The sequence below is a fragment of the Panthera pardus genome, unplaced genomic scaffold (assembly GCF_024362965.1).
Source record: "Panthera pardus isolate Hobbes unplaced genomic scaffold, ASM2436296v1 HiC_scaffold_8, whole genome shotgun sequence".
In the NCBI taxonomy this organism is placed as follows: domain Eukaryota; kingdom Metazoa; phylum Chordata; class Mammalia; order Carnivora; family Felidae; genus Panthera; species Panthera pardus.
In genome coordinates, this window is record NW_026527013.1 from 118,023,910 (window position 1) to 118,045,336 (window position 21,427).

General features: G+C 40.9%; 1 protein-coding gene across 2 annotated transcripts in view; it reads right to left on the reverse strand.

Annotated features, from left to right (window-relative positions):
- SKAP2 (src kinase associated phosphoprotein 2) overlaps window positions 1-21,427 on the reverse strand; it is a 179,957-nt gene that overhangs the window by 16,674 nt on the left and 141,856 nt on the right. For both annotated transcript variants that reach the window (XM_019443658.2, XM_019443657.2), the window contains exon 10: window positions 6,078-6,155. In XM_019443658.2, the coding sequence (XP_019299203.2) occupies window positions 6,078-6,155 (78 nt within the window). The remainder of the gene's footprint in view (window positions 1-6,077; window positions 6,156-21,427) is intronic.

A 21,427-nucleotide genomic window follows, 5' to 3' on the forward strand; every position in this document is an offset into this window, starting at 1 on the left:
CCCCCTTTCTTGTTTTATCCAAAGCCTGTAATTGCCATGTGCTCTCATCAAGCCAGCACCTAAAAGTTCCTTCCCATTTATTTTTTACAATGGACCTAAACCCACTCGCAACATGTTTTGAAGGTGAATCAGCCACACCACATGATGAGCAAGTATCCATGACATGTGATAAACACACTGTGAAACAACCACCTTACAGAATTTCTAAAAATTCCAAAAGAATAAAAAAAGAGAGACAGAGAGAAAGGGAGGGAGGGAGAGAAAATTTGGGGGCACTTCATAAACAATAATAAAGAATAATAAAGGAGTCAGTAGGGCATAGAAATAACTCAAACTCGGCAACAATTTTTTTTTTTAAAAATTCTAAAATCTACAGCTGGTTAGAGGAAGAGGGTAAAGTGGAAATAACACAGAGGGTAATTCCAGCTCTTATCTTTGGGGACTTTTGTACCGAAAGCCTCTCACAAAAGTTATTTCTAACATATTTTAGCAACTTTGAAATTGCCAAAGCTGAAGCTGCATTTTTCAAGATTTCTGTCAGCCCTAGTTTAGGACATTACGCTCTGAATAAACATGCAACATACACTGTAGTTACCAGCTCATCCTTCTAACGGCATAAGCACAATGGATGTGATGTGCTCAAACTGCCATACAGACCATTAACTGATTGATTATTTAGCGCTCTCCGCTCTGTAATACCACAATAAACCGGGTAATAAATGCTTTGTCACTTATACAATGTGGGTCTCTTGAAACACAGCACAGAGTTAAATACACTGGATGCTTTTGTTACACTGAGAACTGTTTCCTGTTTTTAATTTCATGATAATTGAGTTTTGATGAGTTAACGCAAAAAGAATGCAAGCGATATCAATAAGATGTCCGTGTATTCACTAACCAGGCAGAACGTATACGTGTTGACAACTTCCATCATTGGAATGTCAGCTCTGAATTCTGAGGGGATAGCTGTGGGGACGCATGCTGCGTCAGGCCTGTCATCCTAGTTTTGTTATATGGCTCTCAAACAGCAGGCTTCTTGGCAATTCCAACACAACTCCTCACGTGAGCGGGTCTTCTGGGTATTCATCTTATATCGCGTGGTTTGTGATTTACACAAAGTGCTAAGTTTGTTAGAAGTCTTCAAACTTCTAATATCCGAAAGGTTTTTTTCGAGCCAAAGACAAAATCTGAGGAGCGAGGAGTGTGACAATTTAGGAAGATGATACTTCTCGATTAAGCTTGAAGAAAATAAACAGTGGCTAGAATATGCCACCTTGCAAAATCCTATTCAAGTTTTTTCTCCTGTTTTCTAAAAATTCCCGGGGGCGGGGGGGGGGGTGGGTGTGGAAGGGGGAAGGGAGGGAGAGAAAACAGGAGGAGGCGTGAAAGGAAGGAGGGAGGAAGGGAGGGGAACAGAGAGAGACAGACTCCGTACTGACCTCTCCACTCCAGCATTTGAGCACTCGTCACCGATACCAGCAGGCATGTATACAAGCCCGGGGATCCAACCAAGAACTAACAATGCTCGTGGCTACCCTTCATTACATTTCCCCCCACAAAGCAATTTATTAAGTAAATTCCATGAATGGACACTAGAGGGCACTCCGGCTGGACAGATCACTCCAAACATTGTCAATTTTTTCTTTTAGAAAGAATTACTTAATAATAAAGTGACTGATTTCCTTTAAAAACCACTTATTTAGACAAATAGAGATTTGGAAGTTGAGACATTCTAGTCCGATTAAATCAACTGCTAAATGGGTCAAATGTTGCGCCCCAAGCAGTCCGTCAGTGTCAGTTTAAAAGTCAAGGAATTAGAGCAAAGAGAGGATGACATCATTTCACATGCAAGGCCCTCCCCCACAGTCGCCGGCCAGGAGGTAAAAGGATGTAAATAGCTGGCTTCCCCGGCCCAGGCTCCTGTGTGTTCCCAATGTTGCTCAGCCTGAGGCTTGATCCAAAAAGGTTAAAGAAACAAAACTTGGGCTAAAACGAGGGAAGTTTTGGCTGAGCTCGAGCGTCCCAGCGCGTCCCCAGCTGCCCAGCCTGCTGCCTGCTCCTCCTTTTTCAGATATTCTCACGACGGTTTTTCATTCAATAGATTTTCAAGAGGTGGGGGAAGAAAGAAGGAAAAGAAAAGTATATGGTGATTTCTAACACATAATCCTTATCACTTTGGGGTCTCTCTTCCCCTCGATGCGCTTGGTGAAACTCCCATTAACACTAATGGGAGTTACAGGAGCACATGAGGGGAAGGGAGACCCCCACCGTGTGCAAGATGCATTTCTCCCTAGATGTGCATCATGAGCATTTCATTAAATCTCACTGCTGTAAAGAGGCAACAGAGCTAGCTACTTGGCAATACTGGGAAAAAGATGCATTTTCTACTGTGTTTTCGATAATCTTGATGATGATGTTACCCAAAGACCAACCTCATTTCTGTGTCCCATATGTGAGCTCTGTTAAAGAATAATAAGTTGTTTATGTCACATGGCTATACACACATACAATTTACTATTCTATCTGTTTCAGAATGCAGTAGTAGGTATAAAGCAGGAGAACCACAACTAACGAGAAGGCCTGATGATAAAAATTTATTAGCCTTAGTCTCCTCAGGAAAGTAACGTTAAAATTCTTGGTATGAATTTTATTAAAAAAAAATTTTTTTTAATGTTTTATTTATTTTTGAGAGACAGAAACAGAGACAGAGTGCGAGTAGGGGAGGGGCAGAGAGAGAGGGAGACAGAATCCGAAGCAGGCTCCAGGCTTTGAGCTGTCAGCACAGAGCCTAACGCGGGGCTCGAACCCATGAACTGTGAGATCATGACCTGAGCCAAAGTCGGACACTCAGTCAACTGAGCCACCCAGGTGCCCTGGTATGAATTTCAGATATAAAAATTAGGAATTGCTTTATTCCTTTGAGAGCAGTGAGCTTCTCTGGTTTACTTTCCACTATTTTAAGTTTTGAGGGGCGCCTGGGTGGCGCAGTCGGTTAAGCGTCCGACTTCAGCTAGGTCACGATCTCGCAGTCCGTGAGTTCGAGCCCCACGTCAGGCTCTGGGCTGATGGCTCGGAGCCTGGAGCCTGTTTCCGATTCTGTGTCTCCCTCTCTCTCTGCCCCTCCCCCGTTCATGCTCTGTCTCTCTCTGTCCCAAAAATAAATTAAAAAAAACGTTGAAAAAAGAAAAAAAAAAAATTAAAAAAAAAAAAAAAAGGTTTTGAAATTTTAAGTATGGCTAACCATCCTCAAAAAATTATGCACGGGTCTAGCCTCAGAAGCACAGTGAGCTCACAAGAGTTAGCATTGTTCACCTATACACCGAAAAATAATCCGTGTAAAATACGTTTTTAAAAAACAAAAATGTAATGCCACAGATAATCCCACGTTCTGAATACAAGTAAGTCTCTTTAGCTGTTATCACTGCATGGATTAATCTTCCCGCATCATGATCTATGTTTTCAAAATGACAAAAAGCCTCACCTCATTATGTTTCCTGTCCTGAGAGGCATGAATGGTTAAAAAGAGAAGGTAAAGACAGAAAAAACAACCATTCTAAATTAGCCAGCCTCTGAAGGATTCAAACAATATACTCGTTCTTGCTTTTTCCAACACTCAAAAACAGATCATTGGGCAATAACAGAATCATTAGGAAAAATAGGCTAAACATTGGAGATACTTTTACAAGAACAAAAAAGGATTTTAAAAATACGATGGCAGTGGCTAAAACATACAATATGTAAGATAATGAAAAATCTCTTCTCGAGCAGTCGTTTAAAAACGATTTCAGAAAGATAAGCAAATTCTACAGGGTTCAAAAAAATCAGGGGCGCCTGGGTGACTCTGTTGGTTAAGCCTCCGACTTCGGCTCAGGTCATGATCGCGTCATTTGTGAGTTCGAGCCCCGCTTCGGGCTCTGTGCTGACAGCTCGGAGCCTGGAGCCTGCTTCTGATTCTGTGTCTCCCTCTCTCTCTGCCTCTCCTTTGCTTGTGCTCTGTCTCCCTCTCTCTCTCAGAAATAAATAAACATTAAACATTTTTGAAAAAAATCAAATGGAGTCATTTTGTACATACATATAAACATGCAAGATGTGCAAGCTTGAACATAAAAGAACTTATAAGAAATACAGGATTATGTTGTTTATGTATTGCGCTTTAGTCTGAATTTTTTTCTCCTTTTTTAAGTAAAATCGCTCAATGTGAAAAATATATAACATTCTTGAGTAAGGTTAGAAGTTCACGTCATGTGATGCTCGGCAAGATAGTAATACCCTTGTCAACCCACTGCCCTGCACAGCAAACAAACTTCTAGTGTTACATCTTCGACAGCTCAAAGAGAGCAAAGGTCACTGCTATGCAAAAGCATTAAAACTGTTGCTTGAAAAGAATTTCATGTCACTAAAGATAAGAATTATTGCAGTGCTTTACAGCTATTGCACGGAAAGCTAGATGGACTTAGTGCATTCCTTTGAAGAAAAACTGACTTTTTTCTTCCTTCCCTCAAAGGCAAACATTTGGGAGATGGGTACTTTAAAAGGGTTTTTGAAAAATACAACTGCTTTTAAGCCAGAACGCTTCTATTTGTGGAAGGGATACCTACATGTGTCTACTTCTACACCTGCACTGACAAAAACAAAAACAAAAACAAAAACCCTTCGTGCTTTCGGCAGAAGCTTTTGATACATCCTAAAACACATGTACTTAAATTACCACTGTGGATCATCCTCAAGGCTTCGCTCAGTCTTAGGATTTTATAGCTGCCTTTTACAGGACCAGAGTGCTAACATCTAATGACTTCGTCCTCACTTCCTTTCTGAAAAAAGGAAACCAAACCTTCTGCAGCAGCCTGCTCCTGCTTTCCTGTCCAGGTCCGGAAGTCAGGCCTCTGGTTCCTTTCCGTGTGTCATGGTAGGAAGGACTCGGGAAAGCTACTTCCTGAACACACACTTCCTGTCCACCCTGCCTCTGACAGCTGGCAAGAGTGATGTATGAATGTATCAGAGAAGGGAAGGTGACCCTCAACTATAGCTCTGTGCAGGACACGGGATGATATGGGAGACCTTGCCCCAGCTGACATGTGGCTACGAAGAGGTGTAAAAGTCCTGATAAGAAGGCATCCCCTCTCTTCTTGCCGTGTAAAATAATTGCTGGTTTATCAAAGCTAACCTCGTGCTTGCCCTCCAGATATGGTTTATCTCCTGCTATTTGGAAATAACAACCCGCGAAAAAAAAAAAAAAAAAAAAAAGTCGCCCATATCATGTGATCTTGTACACAGCATGTGTGGTTATTTTTCCCGGCTCAGTCATAATTAGTACTTGGGGCCATGTGCCAAGTGGAAATGGATAAGGGGAATATCCTTCCTAGCCTTCTAGGCCATCAGTGTCCTTTTCCAATTTTTAAACCGCTGTCACCGGACTCTGGCATTTCTTACCCAATTCATTTGCTTTCTGTGTTAATCATATGCAATGAAGATATGCATGGCCAACATTTAAACAGGCTGCAGATCAATTAGCGGTCTTAAGTTTATCTGATTTTTATCAAAGAAGACAGAGCTGCGGGTCGATTGTCAGAGCCTGTGTCAAGTTGACCTTTTCAGAGATGTCTACATTGCCAGTCCCCTGGGCAACTTGTTGTCCCCTGTTGGTCTCTGAATGGCAGAAGTCTGTTCTGCTCAAGCACAAAGTATACACAGATGTCTATATTACATTCTTATAGGTTTGACAGCAACTGCATGTTGTATCTATAAACTGTCCTTTAGCAGTGACACTTCCTCAATGATGATAAGCTAATTTATGCAACTAAATCTCCTTTGTGCAGAAATGAAAGCTAATTGAGTCATTACAAAGTAATTCAGGAAGGAATACCTTGTATAAATTGGCTTACTTTATAAATCCTTCTCAAGTGGTTTTCATGCATCCTAAATGGGACTAAGCAGCTTATCCGCCCTAAGATACCAAGATCGAAGCAGCCAACTTCGGGGGAGTTGGGTAAACCCTCTTTAGAGCTGTAAGAAAAGTGGCGAAAGGGAAAGTGAACAAAACCAAAAGAAGCTTCCCAAGAAGCTTCACGATTCAGTACCTGTGGTGGGGAGAGCACTGTCCTGACTCGTCTTCCTTTGGTCCTCCACGTTTGCGGGAGCACTGTCCTCTTCCTCTTCTGTAAGCAAACAACAGAAATGGCACGCTGAAGGGTTTCCTCAGAAATAACAAGACAGTACTCACCCCATTTTACGAGCAAAACTGAAAGTTCACGACGCATAAATATTCCTCCTCAAAGAATGAAACCGCTCAACATTCACATTCCTTTGTCAATAATCTAAAGCTGAACAAACAAACCTCTAGCTAGTGCCACATAGCGACCTTACCAGTTGGCTTGATAAAATTTAAGATACGTGCTGATGCCTCACATATTTTGTTTCGCATACTGGAAAGTCCTCTGGAACACTCTTAAATCCAGATCAGCCCTGAAATCCAGGAAAGTAACACCCAGCACTATATGGACAGACCCCATTATACCGAGGCAGGATAAAACCACGGTCCCTAACCATCAGTAGAACACAGGGAAAATGTGTGATATAAAATACAGTTAACCTATAAGTCATTTATTGAGTATCAGACCCTTCATGTTTTCTCCCTTGATCTTCATGGGAGAATACCAAAAGGATCCTCCTCCTTCAGGACAATTCCCCCCAAATCATACTGTGGATCTACTATGTGTCATATACCATAGCAGATGTTAAGATTTCACAGATAAATAGTTTTAAATCCTCATTTTACAGAGGAGTAAACTGAGGTTCAAAAAGGTAAAGACACTGCCACTGTTTATTATTCCAACTCAGGCCTGTGATCATAATGTCCATGTGCTTTACCCTGCATATATTCTGGGCCTTACCTTTGTTATTCCCATACTTTCCTGTCACATTCATTCCCCCGCTTATAGGAAGAAATAGGAGAAGACTAAATGAGAAGAGTTTTAAACAGAGTCAATAGACTTTAATTATTTTACATTAAAGAAACATTTATTATACGACCACTTTCCTCACCTAAGGATTTATATACATTTAGAGATATTTAAGGCGGGATGTATGAACAAAATGGCATGCCCAAGAAAAACTGTGTTCAAAAGAATCATAATTTCAAGAAAAATAAAAAACATCAAAGTAAAGTATGCAAAATAGGTAAACACGGCCATTATGGCTATTAAATAATCCATTGAGTATTAACTACCTGTAAGAGACAGCTTCTACCAGGGAGGCAAAGAGAGTAGGAAACTTCTGCCCTCAGGAAGCTGAGAGCCTACAGGGCACAGAAGACAGTAGTACCTGAAGGAAAATGGGATGAGGGACATAAAACCTGACACGTGAGACACAAGGAACTGAAGGAACACAGACTAGAAACCACCCAAGTGGGGAATACCACGAAGGCTCTGAGGGATGGAGAAGATTTGAATGGAGAGAGATGGGGAGGAGGAAATTTCTAGACAGAGGGAGAATCATAAGCAAAACAACAAAGCTCAGTACTATCCATTTGGCTAAAGAACACAGTACTCTAAGGGGAAGAATAGGATGGGAGAGAAGGCTAGTAGTTTGGGCCAGCTGTTGAAGGGCCATGAACATTGGCTATGGACTTTAGACCTTGATTTGGTAGGCAGTAAGAGCCCCCGAAGACTTCTGAGCAGAGAAAGGGCAGAACTAACACTATGCTTGTGGAATGGTCATCTGGTCCCATTGTCCCAGAGAGCCTGAAGGAGGGCATGGGGGGAGACAGACCACTTAGAGTCTGGCTAAAGGGGAAGGAAGTCCTAACTGAAGGACAGAGGAAATGCAAGGAGCCGGTTATGAGAGGAAAAGGAACTAGAATCGATAAGCTTTGTGCCTGCCTGGATGTGGAGGGCTAAGGGAAGAAGAGCAACCAGGGATGACACAAGTTGTGAGCTTAGTTGGCAGAGAAATGGGAACACACCATTCCTAAGAAAAGAATAGCCAAGATAAGCTATTTTGCCAAGGGAACACGGGAGCCGCGTGAGGGATTGAAGGTACCGAAGGTACCGGTGGGGCAACCCAGGGGAAACGTCCAGGGGCAACTGGAAGGCTTCGCAAGTTTGCATCTACAGGGGACTAGATGCAAAGTTAGGAGGCTCATGCAAATGTTAAAGTGGTGACTCAGAAAATTCACCATTTAACTCAGGCTTGAGGGTTACTGTACTTCTAAAACAAACCTACAACTGCTTTGCATTTCTGCAACTCAACTCAAACAAAATAAGGAGAGCTCCAAAAGAAGGGAACAGCTGGAAATATTTGGCACTTTATACACATTAAGTTGACCGCAGTGTCGGCAATTTAATGAGTCAGTCAGAGAGCAGTTAATACATGGAAGAACTAATAAAAAAAAAAACCAAATCCTGTCTCTTTTCTCTTCAACAACAGTTATCTTACTTATGCCAAACCTCAAGGCCTCGTGATTGTAAACGGTTTATTAGGGTGTTTTCATATACAAGTTTTACAGACATTTGGTCCAACCGACTTATTTTATAGATGGTTAATTTTTTCAAAGGAGAAGGAGAAAACTTTACTTATTTGTCATACTTTCTCTTTCCTCAGTGCTCCCTCTCCTCCAAGCTGGTCACAAATCAGACAGTTGAGTAAAGTCAAAAGTCGTGAAGGGCTCTTGACCTCAAGTCAAAAGCCTTAAGCACAACAATATAGGAAGCACCTCTTTCTTAAGAAGACATTATGGGAAGGGCGCCTGGGTGGCTCAGTCTTTTGAGTGTCCCACTTGGGCTCAGGTCATGATCTCGCTCGAGCCCCACGTTGGGCTCTGTGCTGACAGCTCAGAGCCTGGAGCCTGCTTCAGGTTCTGTGTCTCCCTCTCTCTCTGCCCCTTCCCTGCTCATTCTCTGTCTCTCTCTCTCAAAATAAATAAACGTTAAAAAAAAAATTTAAGAAGACATCATGGGATACAGACTTACCATCCAAAGTTAGGGTCAAGATATCACAAAAACTAATTACAGTAATTAAATGGAAAATTCTGCTCTTGGCAAAGTAAACAATGAACTTAGAATAGTTTATTACTGTGACTGTATTATTTTATTAAAATTTAAGTGCTATAAATGTGCACAATGTATTCGTGAATTATCAGAATAATGCTATTAAAATATTTACTTAAGTATCAATATTTACTGAGAAGTATCCAAATTCAATGTGAGATGCTGAACAAGGAGTATCTTAGAGGAGGAAATACTCATTTAAAAAACTTCCTTTCTCCATTTTAAACCGAGTAATGATATTTTTAGGTCAAAGCTTCTGCATTTCATACATCAGTTTTCCTTAACGATGTTCAAACAACTCATTTTATCTTGGGCTAACAATACAAACAGCTTCCATACAAAAGAAAACAAAATAAAATTTGGGGTGTGTGTGTGTGTGTGTGTGTGTGTGTGTGTTTTAATCTTAGGGAGAGAAACTCAGACTGAAATCTTGAACAGAATCTGATACAGAGGAGATGTTCAATAAATATGCAGTGAACAAACAGATTCAAAATCATGAAAATAAATCCTACTATGTTCATTTATTAACAGAGAAAAACTCTCCACACCACTCAAAAACTATATAAGGACAAATGAAAATTCTAGGCAATAATTACCTCCTCAATATATTAGAAATATATACACATGTTGTTTTATTTAGGTTTATTATTAAACATATTTTATTTTGGTGTTGAGTCACAAATGTCATTATACAATACTAATTAATACCTCAAATAGCCAATGTTTGTGGGGTTAATATATTCCATTCAACATTTTAATAACAGTAAACAAAAACAGCTCAGCTATGCGGTAAAATCCATCAAACCACACAGATGGTTATAAGGTTTTCATTATGTGGTTTCCATAGCAATCATATTGCAAATCTGGAAGCTTCTTGCAAATAAGCAGCTTGTATTTACATGCCTCTCAGCTGCAGCACAAAACTCTGCAACATGTGATGCTATTATTCCAATCACACATTGTTAGCAGAATCATCAGAAGATTTTGTTGATCAGACAAGATGAAAATAACAGTAAACTCACTGCAGAAGATAATTCAAACACAGTTGTACATTCACTAAACTAATCAGCGAGTATCAGACATGTTCTGGTAGTCACCAGAAGGTTTTAACATGATAGCCTGGTCAAAAATATGGAAGTTCCAGGAGCACTCAGAACCCAAAAGCCTGAACTCCATTCTCGCTCCCCTTTTCAGCAGATACTTGGTCTTCCGTCCGAGTTGAGCAGAGAAAGGGAGAAGAGCAGAGAACGGGGTCCTCCCAAATCTTTTTAGGATGACTACCATTTGCCTACGTGGGAGAAGTCAAGACCTTTTTTTGTCCCCTGCTAGATTAATCAATTTAATTTACAAATTGATCCAGTTCCATAACAGATGGATTATTACCCTAATAAGAATCACGAATCTGTCTAGCTATGCAGTTTGTACAAAATGGCTATTTCTTCCTTACTAACGTTCTTTGTTTTAAGGACAAAACAACCAAAAGAGAAAAGCTATAAGCAAATGACAAAGACAGCTGACATTGCTTGAAAAAGGTTGAGGACAATTTGTTGGCACCAAAATAGGGTGTGTGATGTTCACATCAGGGCTGAAAACTGATCTTATCACATCTTCCAGGGAGAGGAGGACAACATCAGAAAACCTTCGACTCACACACAATGATCACCTTTCTCACTAAGCATCTTCAGAAAACGGCTCTGCTGAACTACAATGTATTTTCAAGACCTAAAACACAGAATCAAAAGCTATGCTCTGAAATAAAGATTGGGTGTAGATTTCTACCTGCCCTGGCTTCATCTGATTACAAAACTACACATTTGTCTCAAGAAAAGTTAACATTTATTGCTTGAATGTTCATGCTGTATGCATTTATATCCCTTATGTAACTAAATCCTCGTAACTGTTGTATGAGGTGATAACAGGTATTTTTACCATCATTTCATGGACGCAGGAATGGAATTTACAAAGCTTGAGTAACCTGTCCGAGTTCACACGTGCAATTAGAGCAGGGATTGAAACTGCAGCAAATGCCAGTTCTTTTCACCTTCTATTCAGCTCATAGATGGTTTTCTAAAATTTCATGTGCATACCAGCTGTCTGTTGGACCCGGAAAACATTTCCACATGAGTGCGCAGATTCTGCTCTACCATAGCATTGTATGCAAAGGACACCTTTATTTTTTTTTTTTCCAATGTTTACTTTTGAGGGGGAGAAAGAGAGAGAGAGAGGGAGAGAGAAAGAGAGACAGCCAGACAGAGAGGGAGAGAGAGGACCCTAAGCAGGCTCTACACTATAAGCACAGAGCCCAATGCGGGGCTCGAACTCCTAAACCGTGAGATCATGACCTGAGCCAAAGTCTCAGGCACCCCGTGAGGACATCTTAAGGTAAGCAATCCTTGCAAGCGAGGATTTATTTTTATTTTTTATTTTTTTTAATGTTTATTTATTTTTGAGATAGAGAAAGACAGAGCATGAACGGGGGAGGGTCAGAGAGAGGGAGACACAGAATCTGAAACAGGCTCCAGGCTCTGAGCTGTCAGCACAGAGCCCGACGCGGGGCTCGAACTCACGGACCGTGAGATCATGACCTGAGCCGAAGTCGGACGCTTAACCGACTGAGCCACCCAGGCGCCCCGCAAGCAAGGATTTAGAAACAGAATTTCAAGCTGGGATGCCCCCAACCCACATCTCCTTTCCGTTCTCCCAGCCCTCCTTCCCCACCTCTGATGTGCACACGCTCAAGTGCCCTGAAGCCAGCACGTGCCACTTCGTACTCTGGAAAGGTCTCTAGTGTGACTCATTATTGCAAAAATATGTCAACTATTTTATTATGAAATAACATTTCATAATTTTTTCCCAGGCCAGCCAGCTTTTCTTTCTTCACTGGATTTCAAGAAGGGAAACATGGTCAAATGCAGACAGCACATGGCAAGTCTTTTTACGAACAAAGACGTTTGCCTCCGTTCCAAAGCAACAAACTATCCTGCACATTTCTCCAAGGGTTCTGGCTCCAGGGCATTGCAAGCAATATGTCCCTGGCTGGGAGAAGATGGGACAGATGTAACGAGGGGAATGAAGACACCTGGCTAGCCCCAGCACTACAGTGTGAAAGAGGGAGAGTGCAGGAGGTTCACACAAATGGCACCAGCCCCTCTTCGCTCTCCGGACCCGGGGCGCAGCTCGGAAGCTGGAAGTAGGTAAAAGCAGAAGAGCAGGGGTCAGAGGGCTACGGGCAAGGGAATTCACACCAAGACAAGGAGGAAAAGTGAGTTCCCTAGGGGCCTATACTGGTAAGTTAAAATATGACACTTCTGTAGGGTTTTTCTATCTAATAGACTGACATATATTTTACAGACTGGCATACATCTCATATACTTTTTTAAAGATAGAAACGTGTGCCTTTTAGTATTATATGAACTTCAAGAAAGATAAAAATGGCTGAAATGGTATATTTAGAGTCATGTTTACTCTCCTGGAAATTAGGCAAACTGGGGCCTACCGTTAAAGTTCTAGTTACTTGGGTGCCTGGGTGGCTCAGTCGGTTAAGCATTTGACTCGGTTTCGGCTCAGGTCACGATCTCATGGTTGTGGGATGGAGCCCTGCGTCGGGCTCTGTGCTGAGCACGCAGCCTGCTTAAGATTCTCTGCCTCTGCCCCACCTCTGCTCATTCTCTCTTTCTCTGTCTCTCTCTCTCTCAAAAATAATTAATAATAATAATAAAATGTCAACAAAAAGTTCTAGTTACTCCTGTGACCTCGAGACTGTAATTCTCATCTCAGTAAAGTACAAAGAATAATGTCTACCCTCCAGCACTCTGAACAGGACTGGGACAGGGTAATGACACAATCAGATTTCCAGGGGGAAAAAAATACCCAACTAGCCTGCAGTATCAGGGTCATTATCTTAGAAACTAGGTGTTTTGCAACAGCTTATGAATTTGGCAACCAAGAAGGTTAATATGATATAAAAGGCAACAAAATAAGCAGTAGTTATTCAATCATACCATCTAATTTTCAACCTTGACATTTTATTCTTATAGGGTTTGATAGTTGCACCTCAAAAGCAAAAATAAGCTCCCTAAGATCATAGTACATCTCTGTACTATATTAAAGCTAATCATTTATACACAAACCTGAAAATGCAAAAATAATAAATTTTTACAGACATTAAGCTTGCCAGCATCAAGGTTGGGATCTTGGGGACAACCTCAAATTCAAACAAGAATTTCATTTGGCAGAATCTGGACAAAATCTTAGGGAAAGAAACCTTAGCTATAATCTAGTTCAACTTCCTTCTTTCATTAACGGGGTCCTGAATGACTGACTGGGCCAAGGTCACGAAACTTGGGCTCTGCTCTTCTCTCCCTGCACTGCCTTCTATGCAACATGCACTGCGGACATTTCTGGAAAAGTCTCTGCTGCTCCAGAGGTCCTTCTCTCTTCAGGAGCAGTCTCACACAGACTTGATCACCCACAGGCAACTATGGTAAGCAAAGTATGTCGGTTAAAAATAAGGTCTGAACGGGCCAGATCCTGTCAGTCAGAAGGGACTGTGAGTCAGGAGAAGGCTTTACTCCCAAGGAGTACTAGGCACAAGGGAACAACGAAACGTGGCTCTTCCCTGTCCCGGGGCATATTCTACTCACGCATCCCACGATAGAAAATTCTCCTAACCATTCCATAAAGCTCAAACTCGTAGCTTTTTAATTAACATCTATAATAAGTTCTGCGATATTAAAATTCTTTTAACCCAAGAAAGTCAAATTAAATTGTTTCTCAGGTACAGTAACCTCGATCTGGCTGTGGACTTCTGGTACAGTTATAGTTTGCCACTAAAAATAGTTCTGGTTTTTAATTTAGATTAATCTTTTTTTATTATTATTCTTGCCACAAAAGCAGTATCTGTTCATTGCTGGCAGTCAGACAATAGAAATAAGCAAGCGTGCGTGCGTGTTGTGTGTGTGTGTGTATATATATATATATATATATATATATATATATATATATATATATATTTACATTTTTTAAATCATCCAAGACTGATCCATAACGACTATTAACATCTTCTCCTAGACCACCTCTACTCAGTTTCTGAGTAATAGGAATATCCAAATATATATGTACTTCATTATTAGGAAATATATACATTATTTCATATGAAATATATACATATATATAAGAGTCATCCATTCCTTCCAAATGTATTTGTATTTTATTATAAACTATTCTGAGTTCCTTTTTAGAAAGTAAAATATTTCCTCTCAATGTAGATTGTGGTTTAAATTTTATTCCGTAAAAAATACCATCTAATGATAAACAGGGTGGTGTTGAGATCATTTCATGGTAACTTGGCTGTTTTATATGGATCTACAACTGTCTACTATAACCTTAGAAAAAAGCAGACGGAACCAGAACTCAGCTGTTAGAGGCGTTGGCTCTGTTTCCTGTTTGCTTATGCAAACACACTCATCCTCTTCTCATGAGGTGCACCTTCACCTCATTTTCAACAGCCTAGGAAAGAAAGAGCACGGGAACATAAGGGGAACCATCACCCATTGGACTGATCGGTTCCACATCCCTTCTAACAGCAGTGGTTTCGAGACCCTTTTGGGAGGTGGAGAGTCTATGAGGTCAAAACTATTTTCGTAATAAAATGAAGACATTTGCCTTGTTCATTGTGTTAACATTTGCACTGATGCTGTGGAGCATGATGGGTAAACGGCTGACACCTCAGCATAAATCAAGGCAATGGCACCAAGCTGTCACTGTCTCTTCACTGCTTTGCACTAGCATTAAAAACAAACAAGCCAGTTTCACCGAAGAATGTCCGCGGGGAAGCAGTATAAATTATTATTTTCATGTAATATCAACCCTGAGAACACGTCCGTCCATTTAATAATTCTGTGTGACAAAATCAGAAGAATGCATGAAGCACTCGTGCTGCATTTCTAGATGTGCAAAAGATTGAGTGGCAAGCTGAACGAGCTTTTTTCCACGGGACACCATTTTTACTTGAATGAATGAGTGACAGACAAACTGCGGTTACTCAGACTTGGGAATGTGGCAGATATTTTCTCAAACATGAACTAAGTGAGCTTGTTATTTCAAAGAAAACAACTGACAATGATTGCCACGATAAAATTTAAGCTTTCAAGCAAAAATTAGCATTTTAGAAACTTAGATCTGCCACCATGAGCTTGACCGCTCCCCAGTATTGAAAGACTTTTCTAATGAGATTGGTGGTGATATTAATGAATCCTACAGTTTTTAACTGTATCATCATTTCACCAATATTTGGAAGTTCTGCATAATGCAGTGAACCAATACTTTCCAAATGACCAATGCATGATGTTACAAAACACGCCTGGGAAGAGATCCAGTCAAAGTATAAGACAGACCCGTGAATTTTAAAGTAACAAAGTACAGAAAGTTCATTGATACGGTTTTGGATTCCACCTTGCAACTAACCTTTAACTTGTCCAGTTTGGGTACAGTTATCAAAGAACATATAGCTCCTATGACTATTAAAACCCTTGCCTTTTCCTACTATATACCTGTGTGAGGCTGGGTTTCTCCATATGCTAACTAGACTTAAACCAAACAACATATCTCAACACAGTGAATGCGGAAGCAGATTTGAGAGTCTACATGTATTCTTTTAAATTAGACATTCAAGAGATCTGCCAAAATGTAAACCGTTGCCACTCTTTTCACTGATATTTTAGGAAACTATAGCTATTCTTTCCTAAAAATATCTTATGTTCACTGGTAATAGGTTTATCATTGAGATTTTTAAACTCATTGATAAACATTTTTAATATTTCTCAGTTTTAATTTCCAATATAGTAAATATGGAGAGGTGGAACCCACATAAATCAAGTGTTTTGGGGTCCTCAATACTTTTTAAAATTGTAAAGGGCTCCTGAGACCAGAAAGTTTGGGAATCACTGCCCTATGTTTTCTTTTCTTTTCTTTTTTAGGTGTTTGCTTAAATTCCAGTTAACATACCATGTGATATTAGTTTCAGGTGTACAATATAGTGATTCAGTACTTCCATACTACACGTGGTGCTCATCATAACAAGTGCACTCCTTAATCCCCATCACCTATTTAACCAATCCCCCACCCCACCTTCTGGTAACCATCAGTTTGTTCTCTATAGCTAAGAGTCTGTTTCTTGGCTTGCGCCGCCCCCCCCCACTCTCTCTCTGTTTTCCCTTTACTCATTTGTTTTGTTTCTTAAATTCCACCTATGAGTGAAATCATATGGTATTTGTCTTTCTCTGACTGACTTATTTCACTTAGCATTATACTCTCTAGTTTCATCTATGTCATTTTAGTTAAATATCTAAACGTTGTTGATCCACGACATGAGAAAAACTGATAGCCTGGTAACCCAGAACACTATCTGATAATTATTTTATATTCCCAAAGCACACAATCTCAGGATTGAATCTCATTACACTGTTGACTCACATTGAGCTGTTGACCAAAATCCCTAGGTGTTCTTCCCATTTGCAGTGAAGCCAAGTCTTTCCTTTCTCGTACTTGTGCAACAAGATTTTTGGAGCAAGTGTGATCCCCTATTATATTTCATCTTGTTAGATTTGATCCATGACTTCAGTCTATTGAGAGCATGGCCTGTATATCTTCATCTAGGCATCAACGAATACAATGGTGTGACAATATTGAGAATTAAGCTCTAAGACATTCACAAAATAAATTAACCAGCACCCTTTGGGCACAGCTGTATAGTCAGTTATCCAACGGTCTTCACACCCATAAAAATTTCATGACAATCTTGGCCAAATGCCTCACTTACTTAAGTCTAGTCATATGTCTGTCATTTCCCTGAATACATGCTGGGTTCTGGTAATCATTATTTCATCTTCTAGATAGCACAGAAGACTCTCTTTGATGCCTTAGAGTCCACTTCAAAGTTCCTAAACTTTGCAGTGGTTTGCAGAATCCATCCAGAGTGGATAATGTGGCGCTCCTCCCAGAAGCCCTCTTCAGGCCTGACGCAGCCGTCCTCCAGTTGCTGGGACTCGGACTGCTGCTGGCTCACAGCTGTGTCCCCCACTAGGAACTGTCCTCAGCTACAGGGAGCTGCCTCACTCAAGATCACACCCCTCCCAGAGGACAGCCTGGAGCCAGTGACGAGCTGATGTAGGAACATAAAGACATGCCCCCTTCGCCTCAACAACAACCTTGAAGAAGCATCCCGGACCCAGAGCTCCCCAAGAGTTTGGCTGAGGCCTCAGTCACTGCTGTGTCGTAGACCAGTTTCTCCCGCCCGATTCTGCCTTCCTTGCTTTCACACGACGGTATCTCCCAAGACCACTCACCAGTAAGTCTTGTACATACAACTGTCTCAGAGTCTGTTTCAGGAAACCCAACTTCGGATACTGCAACCTTCTACCCGTTTTGAAGAGCTCACCATTTAATTGCTAGACTCCATACTTGGGGCATCTCTCTCTTCCTTGCATGTTTCCTTTAAAATCAGTGACAGTAATTCAATGATTTCATTTGCAAGTTGTCTTCTGATGTACACTTAAGGAAACCAGAGGCAAACTTAACTCCTACTCATGTTTGAGACATGGCTCAAGTGTCCCCCAGTTAGAGTGTTTTCCCCAAACCCCTCCAGGCAGCTGGGCACTCCCCCTTGGTGATCTCCCAGCCTCAGTACAGGCCTCCATTATCACCGCTCTCATAAAGCACTACAGACATTTGTCTACTCGTCTCCTTTTCCTCCGACTGTGAACTCTCCAGTCCTTTTCCTCTGTGAACTCTCCAACCAGGCCTAACAGAGGGGCTGGGACCAAAAAATGTTTTCCATGAACGTTTGATGAATGAAAATCAAATGGATTTTGGTTAGCTGGGTATTCTATTAGAATCTCTTTGCCCGTCCTGGGCTTTTGTTACCTCCTACCAGTCTTATCAGGAGGATAATTCTTGACAGAAAAGGAACAAATAAAATAGAAACTGATTGTTTTCTTGGAATTACTGCCCTCCCCCAAATTTCAAAACCAAACAAGACCACATAGCAATTATGGGCAGCTTTTGCTGCACTTAGCCTAATTTACAAACGTCAGTTCTTTTCATATTTCCTTTGGTTATTGGGCCATTTCAGTGCTTGATATAGGACCCTGTAAAAGTTGTATTAATTGGATAGATTATAACAGCACAAAGATACTGATGGATTTTAGTTCCTCTCCCTATTTTCCTCATTGGGATCACTTGGAATTAAATGGTATTTTAAAATACTCATTCGTCTTTAATACCATACATTTGTGTCTCTTCGTTCTCTGACTTTTCTGAAATCTACCTTCCTAAAGTCTGCAAATGTCTGGCTGATGGCCAATTTTTTCCTTGTTGGATGCTAAGGTGACAACCGCTTTTGTCTAATTTTTTCCACAGTTAAATCTGGATATGGCAGCAGTTTCCCTATTTCCTATATCCTTTGGCCTCCTTCATTGTTTCATATGCTACTCTACGTTCAAACTATACCTGAAGAAGGAACAAGATGCAATGGTAATGACTGCTTATTGCTTTTCCTCCATCTCCAGATTCTTAGCGTCAGTTCCTCGTAGTTGAAGATTCCTCGTTGCTAAATACTAAAAACCCCAAGTGGGGCGCCTGGGGGCTCAGTCGGTTAAGGGTCTGACTCTTGATTTCAGCTCGAGTCATGATCTCACGGTTACTGAGTTCGAGCCCAGTGTCGGGCTCTGTGCTGACAGCACGGAACCTGCTTGGGATTCTCTCTCTCCCTTCCTCTCTGCCTCTCCCCTGGTCACGCCCCTCCCCCCAAAATAAGAAAACAAAACACCTAACCATCCCAATCCCTAGCTCTGTGTGTCCCAGCCATAAGAAGCTGAGGTTGGGGAGAAAGTCACTCGGTCTCTCTCTCTCAGTCCTTTGTGTTCAATCGGCTGTGCTTGAAAGCAATAGTTACCACCTGCTTAGAAGCCCTAAATCCAAGGAATGGAAGAGATTGAACACACAGTATTGAATATTTAATATTTATAGGACAATTATCAAATAACAGCCCCACTTGTATTTTTCTATTACCACCACATGCTCCCTCTGTGATATGTAACTTCCAGTTTGGGACTAGATATTATGAACTACATCAATATCTCTGGCATATCACCATGACGTATTGTTCACCGATGGTAGTGGTTTTCAAACTTCAGAGGGCTTATTGAAACCCAGGTTGCTGGGCCCCACCCCTAGAGTTTCTGATTCAGATTTGGCAAGGTATAACTCTAAAAAGTTTCCAGCCAATGTTGTTGGTCCCAGGACCGCATTGTGAGAACCACTGACACAGAGGTATCCCTTCGGACGGTTTCTTTTACCTAAGAGTTCAATGGTTTGTGTTCTATCATAATTTGAATGTAAGTTAATTAGAGCATCGTACCTTCAGGTGTTACTTGCCTTTTAAACTTCAAAATATAGGTATACCTCACTAAATAATACTAATATAAAATTAATTATAATGGAGCCAGTAAAGCGGAAATGGATCCCATATTAACCCCCAAAGACATAGTGGAACCACAGAAATGCAAGTAAAATTTGTATTCCAGAAGTTCATATTACCCTCTTTTACCACCTGTGCAAATTCAGCAAGCTAACTAAACTCTCTGAACCTCAATTTGCAACCTGGAAAACAGCAACACTATTGTGAGCATGAAAGGAGGTTCGAGTGGCCAGTAAATGCCCAGTACAGTGAAGATTTATAATCAAGTGGTTACAATAGTAATCTGAGGGCTGCCTATATACCAAGCACCATGCCGGCCACTACGTGCATACGTCTCATTCAATCCTCTGAACCCCGTGAGGAAGGTATTTGCCGTTAGTCCCATTTCACAGATGAAGAAATGAAGGCACAGAAACATTTAAGTAACTTGTTCAGCATAACACAGCTGTAAGAAGCAGTCCCAGAGTTTGAATCCAGGCAGGCTGCCTCCAGAACCCAAGTTCTGAAGCACTATGCTTTTTCCTCCCTTTCGATGGAGGACCTTCCACAGATCACTTGCTCTTGTGTTGGTTAATTAATTAAACAGCACTTTAACCCACTGCCATAACATGTAACTTATGAGAAAGTTAATATTCATGATGTCATATTGACATATATTCTTTTTTTTTTAAACACTCTTCAATGACAAAATAACTTGGCTACCTCTGACAGTACGAAAAAAATAGCTCCCTTGAAAAATAGCGTACCCTGCTGAAAAACAGGAGAGGAGTCATGTTTGTAATGGCCACAAAAAGTGGAAAGCTTGGCATTTGCCCCTTCCATTTTTCTTTCAGTTGGAAGGCGGCTTGCAAATGGAAAAATCATCTCCCGTCACCTCCCTCTCAGAGGCTGAATCTGATGAGAAAACAGAAGAAGGCCGAGCCCTGAAGCAAGCAGTGCCGCTGTCCTAGCCGGGAGCCCAAGAAGACTGATTAATCCTCAATGAGACAGCTCTAGTTTCTTACCAGATTTGACGGCAGCAAGACATGAAAAATGCAGCAAATTAAAGCACTTTACATAATACAAAAGAATGGCACTCTGGAAATAAAAATTTCCAAGTACCTACGAGGGGCTGTGCGTGGGCTCTCAGAATGACGTGTTTCAGGCATTTTTAATTCGAAGTTAAGAGGTATTTGTTGACACACAAAGTTATGATAAAAAAAAAATGTTAGAGTGTCTAGACAATGAAAGATCTTCTAGAAGTAGTTTATTTCTGCAGAGAGGAGTTGCCAAAAGAAGCAAGGTAGAACCTGCAGCGGGGAGAAGGGGAAGTTAGGCACACAGAGCCCATTTGATGGAGGTCTTGGTGTTCATTTCTGCAAAATAGTATTTGATGTTCTTTAAAGTTCATAAGAATAAAAGTTTGAGCTTAAAAAACAACACACTTATAGGGGCGCCTGGGTGGTTCAGTCGGTTAAGTGTCTGACTTCGGCTCAGTTAATGATCTCACGGCTCGTGAGTTTGAGTCCCGCGTCAGGCTCTGTGCTGACAGTTCGGAACCTGGAGCCTGCTTCAGGTTCTGTGTCTTCCCCTCTCTCTGCCCCCCCTCCATTTGCACTCTCTCTCTCTCTCTCTCTCTCTCTCTCTCTCTCTCTCTCTCTCTCTCAAAAATAAATAAACATTAAAAACATTAAAAAAAAAAAACTTCTAGAACTACTATTCCACTTCTGGGTATTTATCCAAAGAATACAAAAACACAAATTCAAAATATGCACCCCATGTTCGCTGCAGCATTTTTTACAATAACCGAGATATAGAAACGACCAGAGTGTCCACTGATACGTGAACGAATAAAGAAGAGGTATTCCTTCCACAAAGGAACAAAGACAATAAAACAAAAACAAACTCATAGATATAGATACAGCGA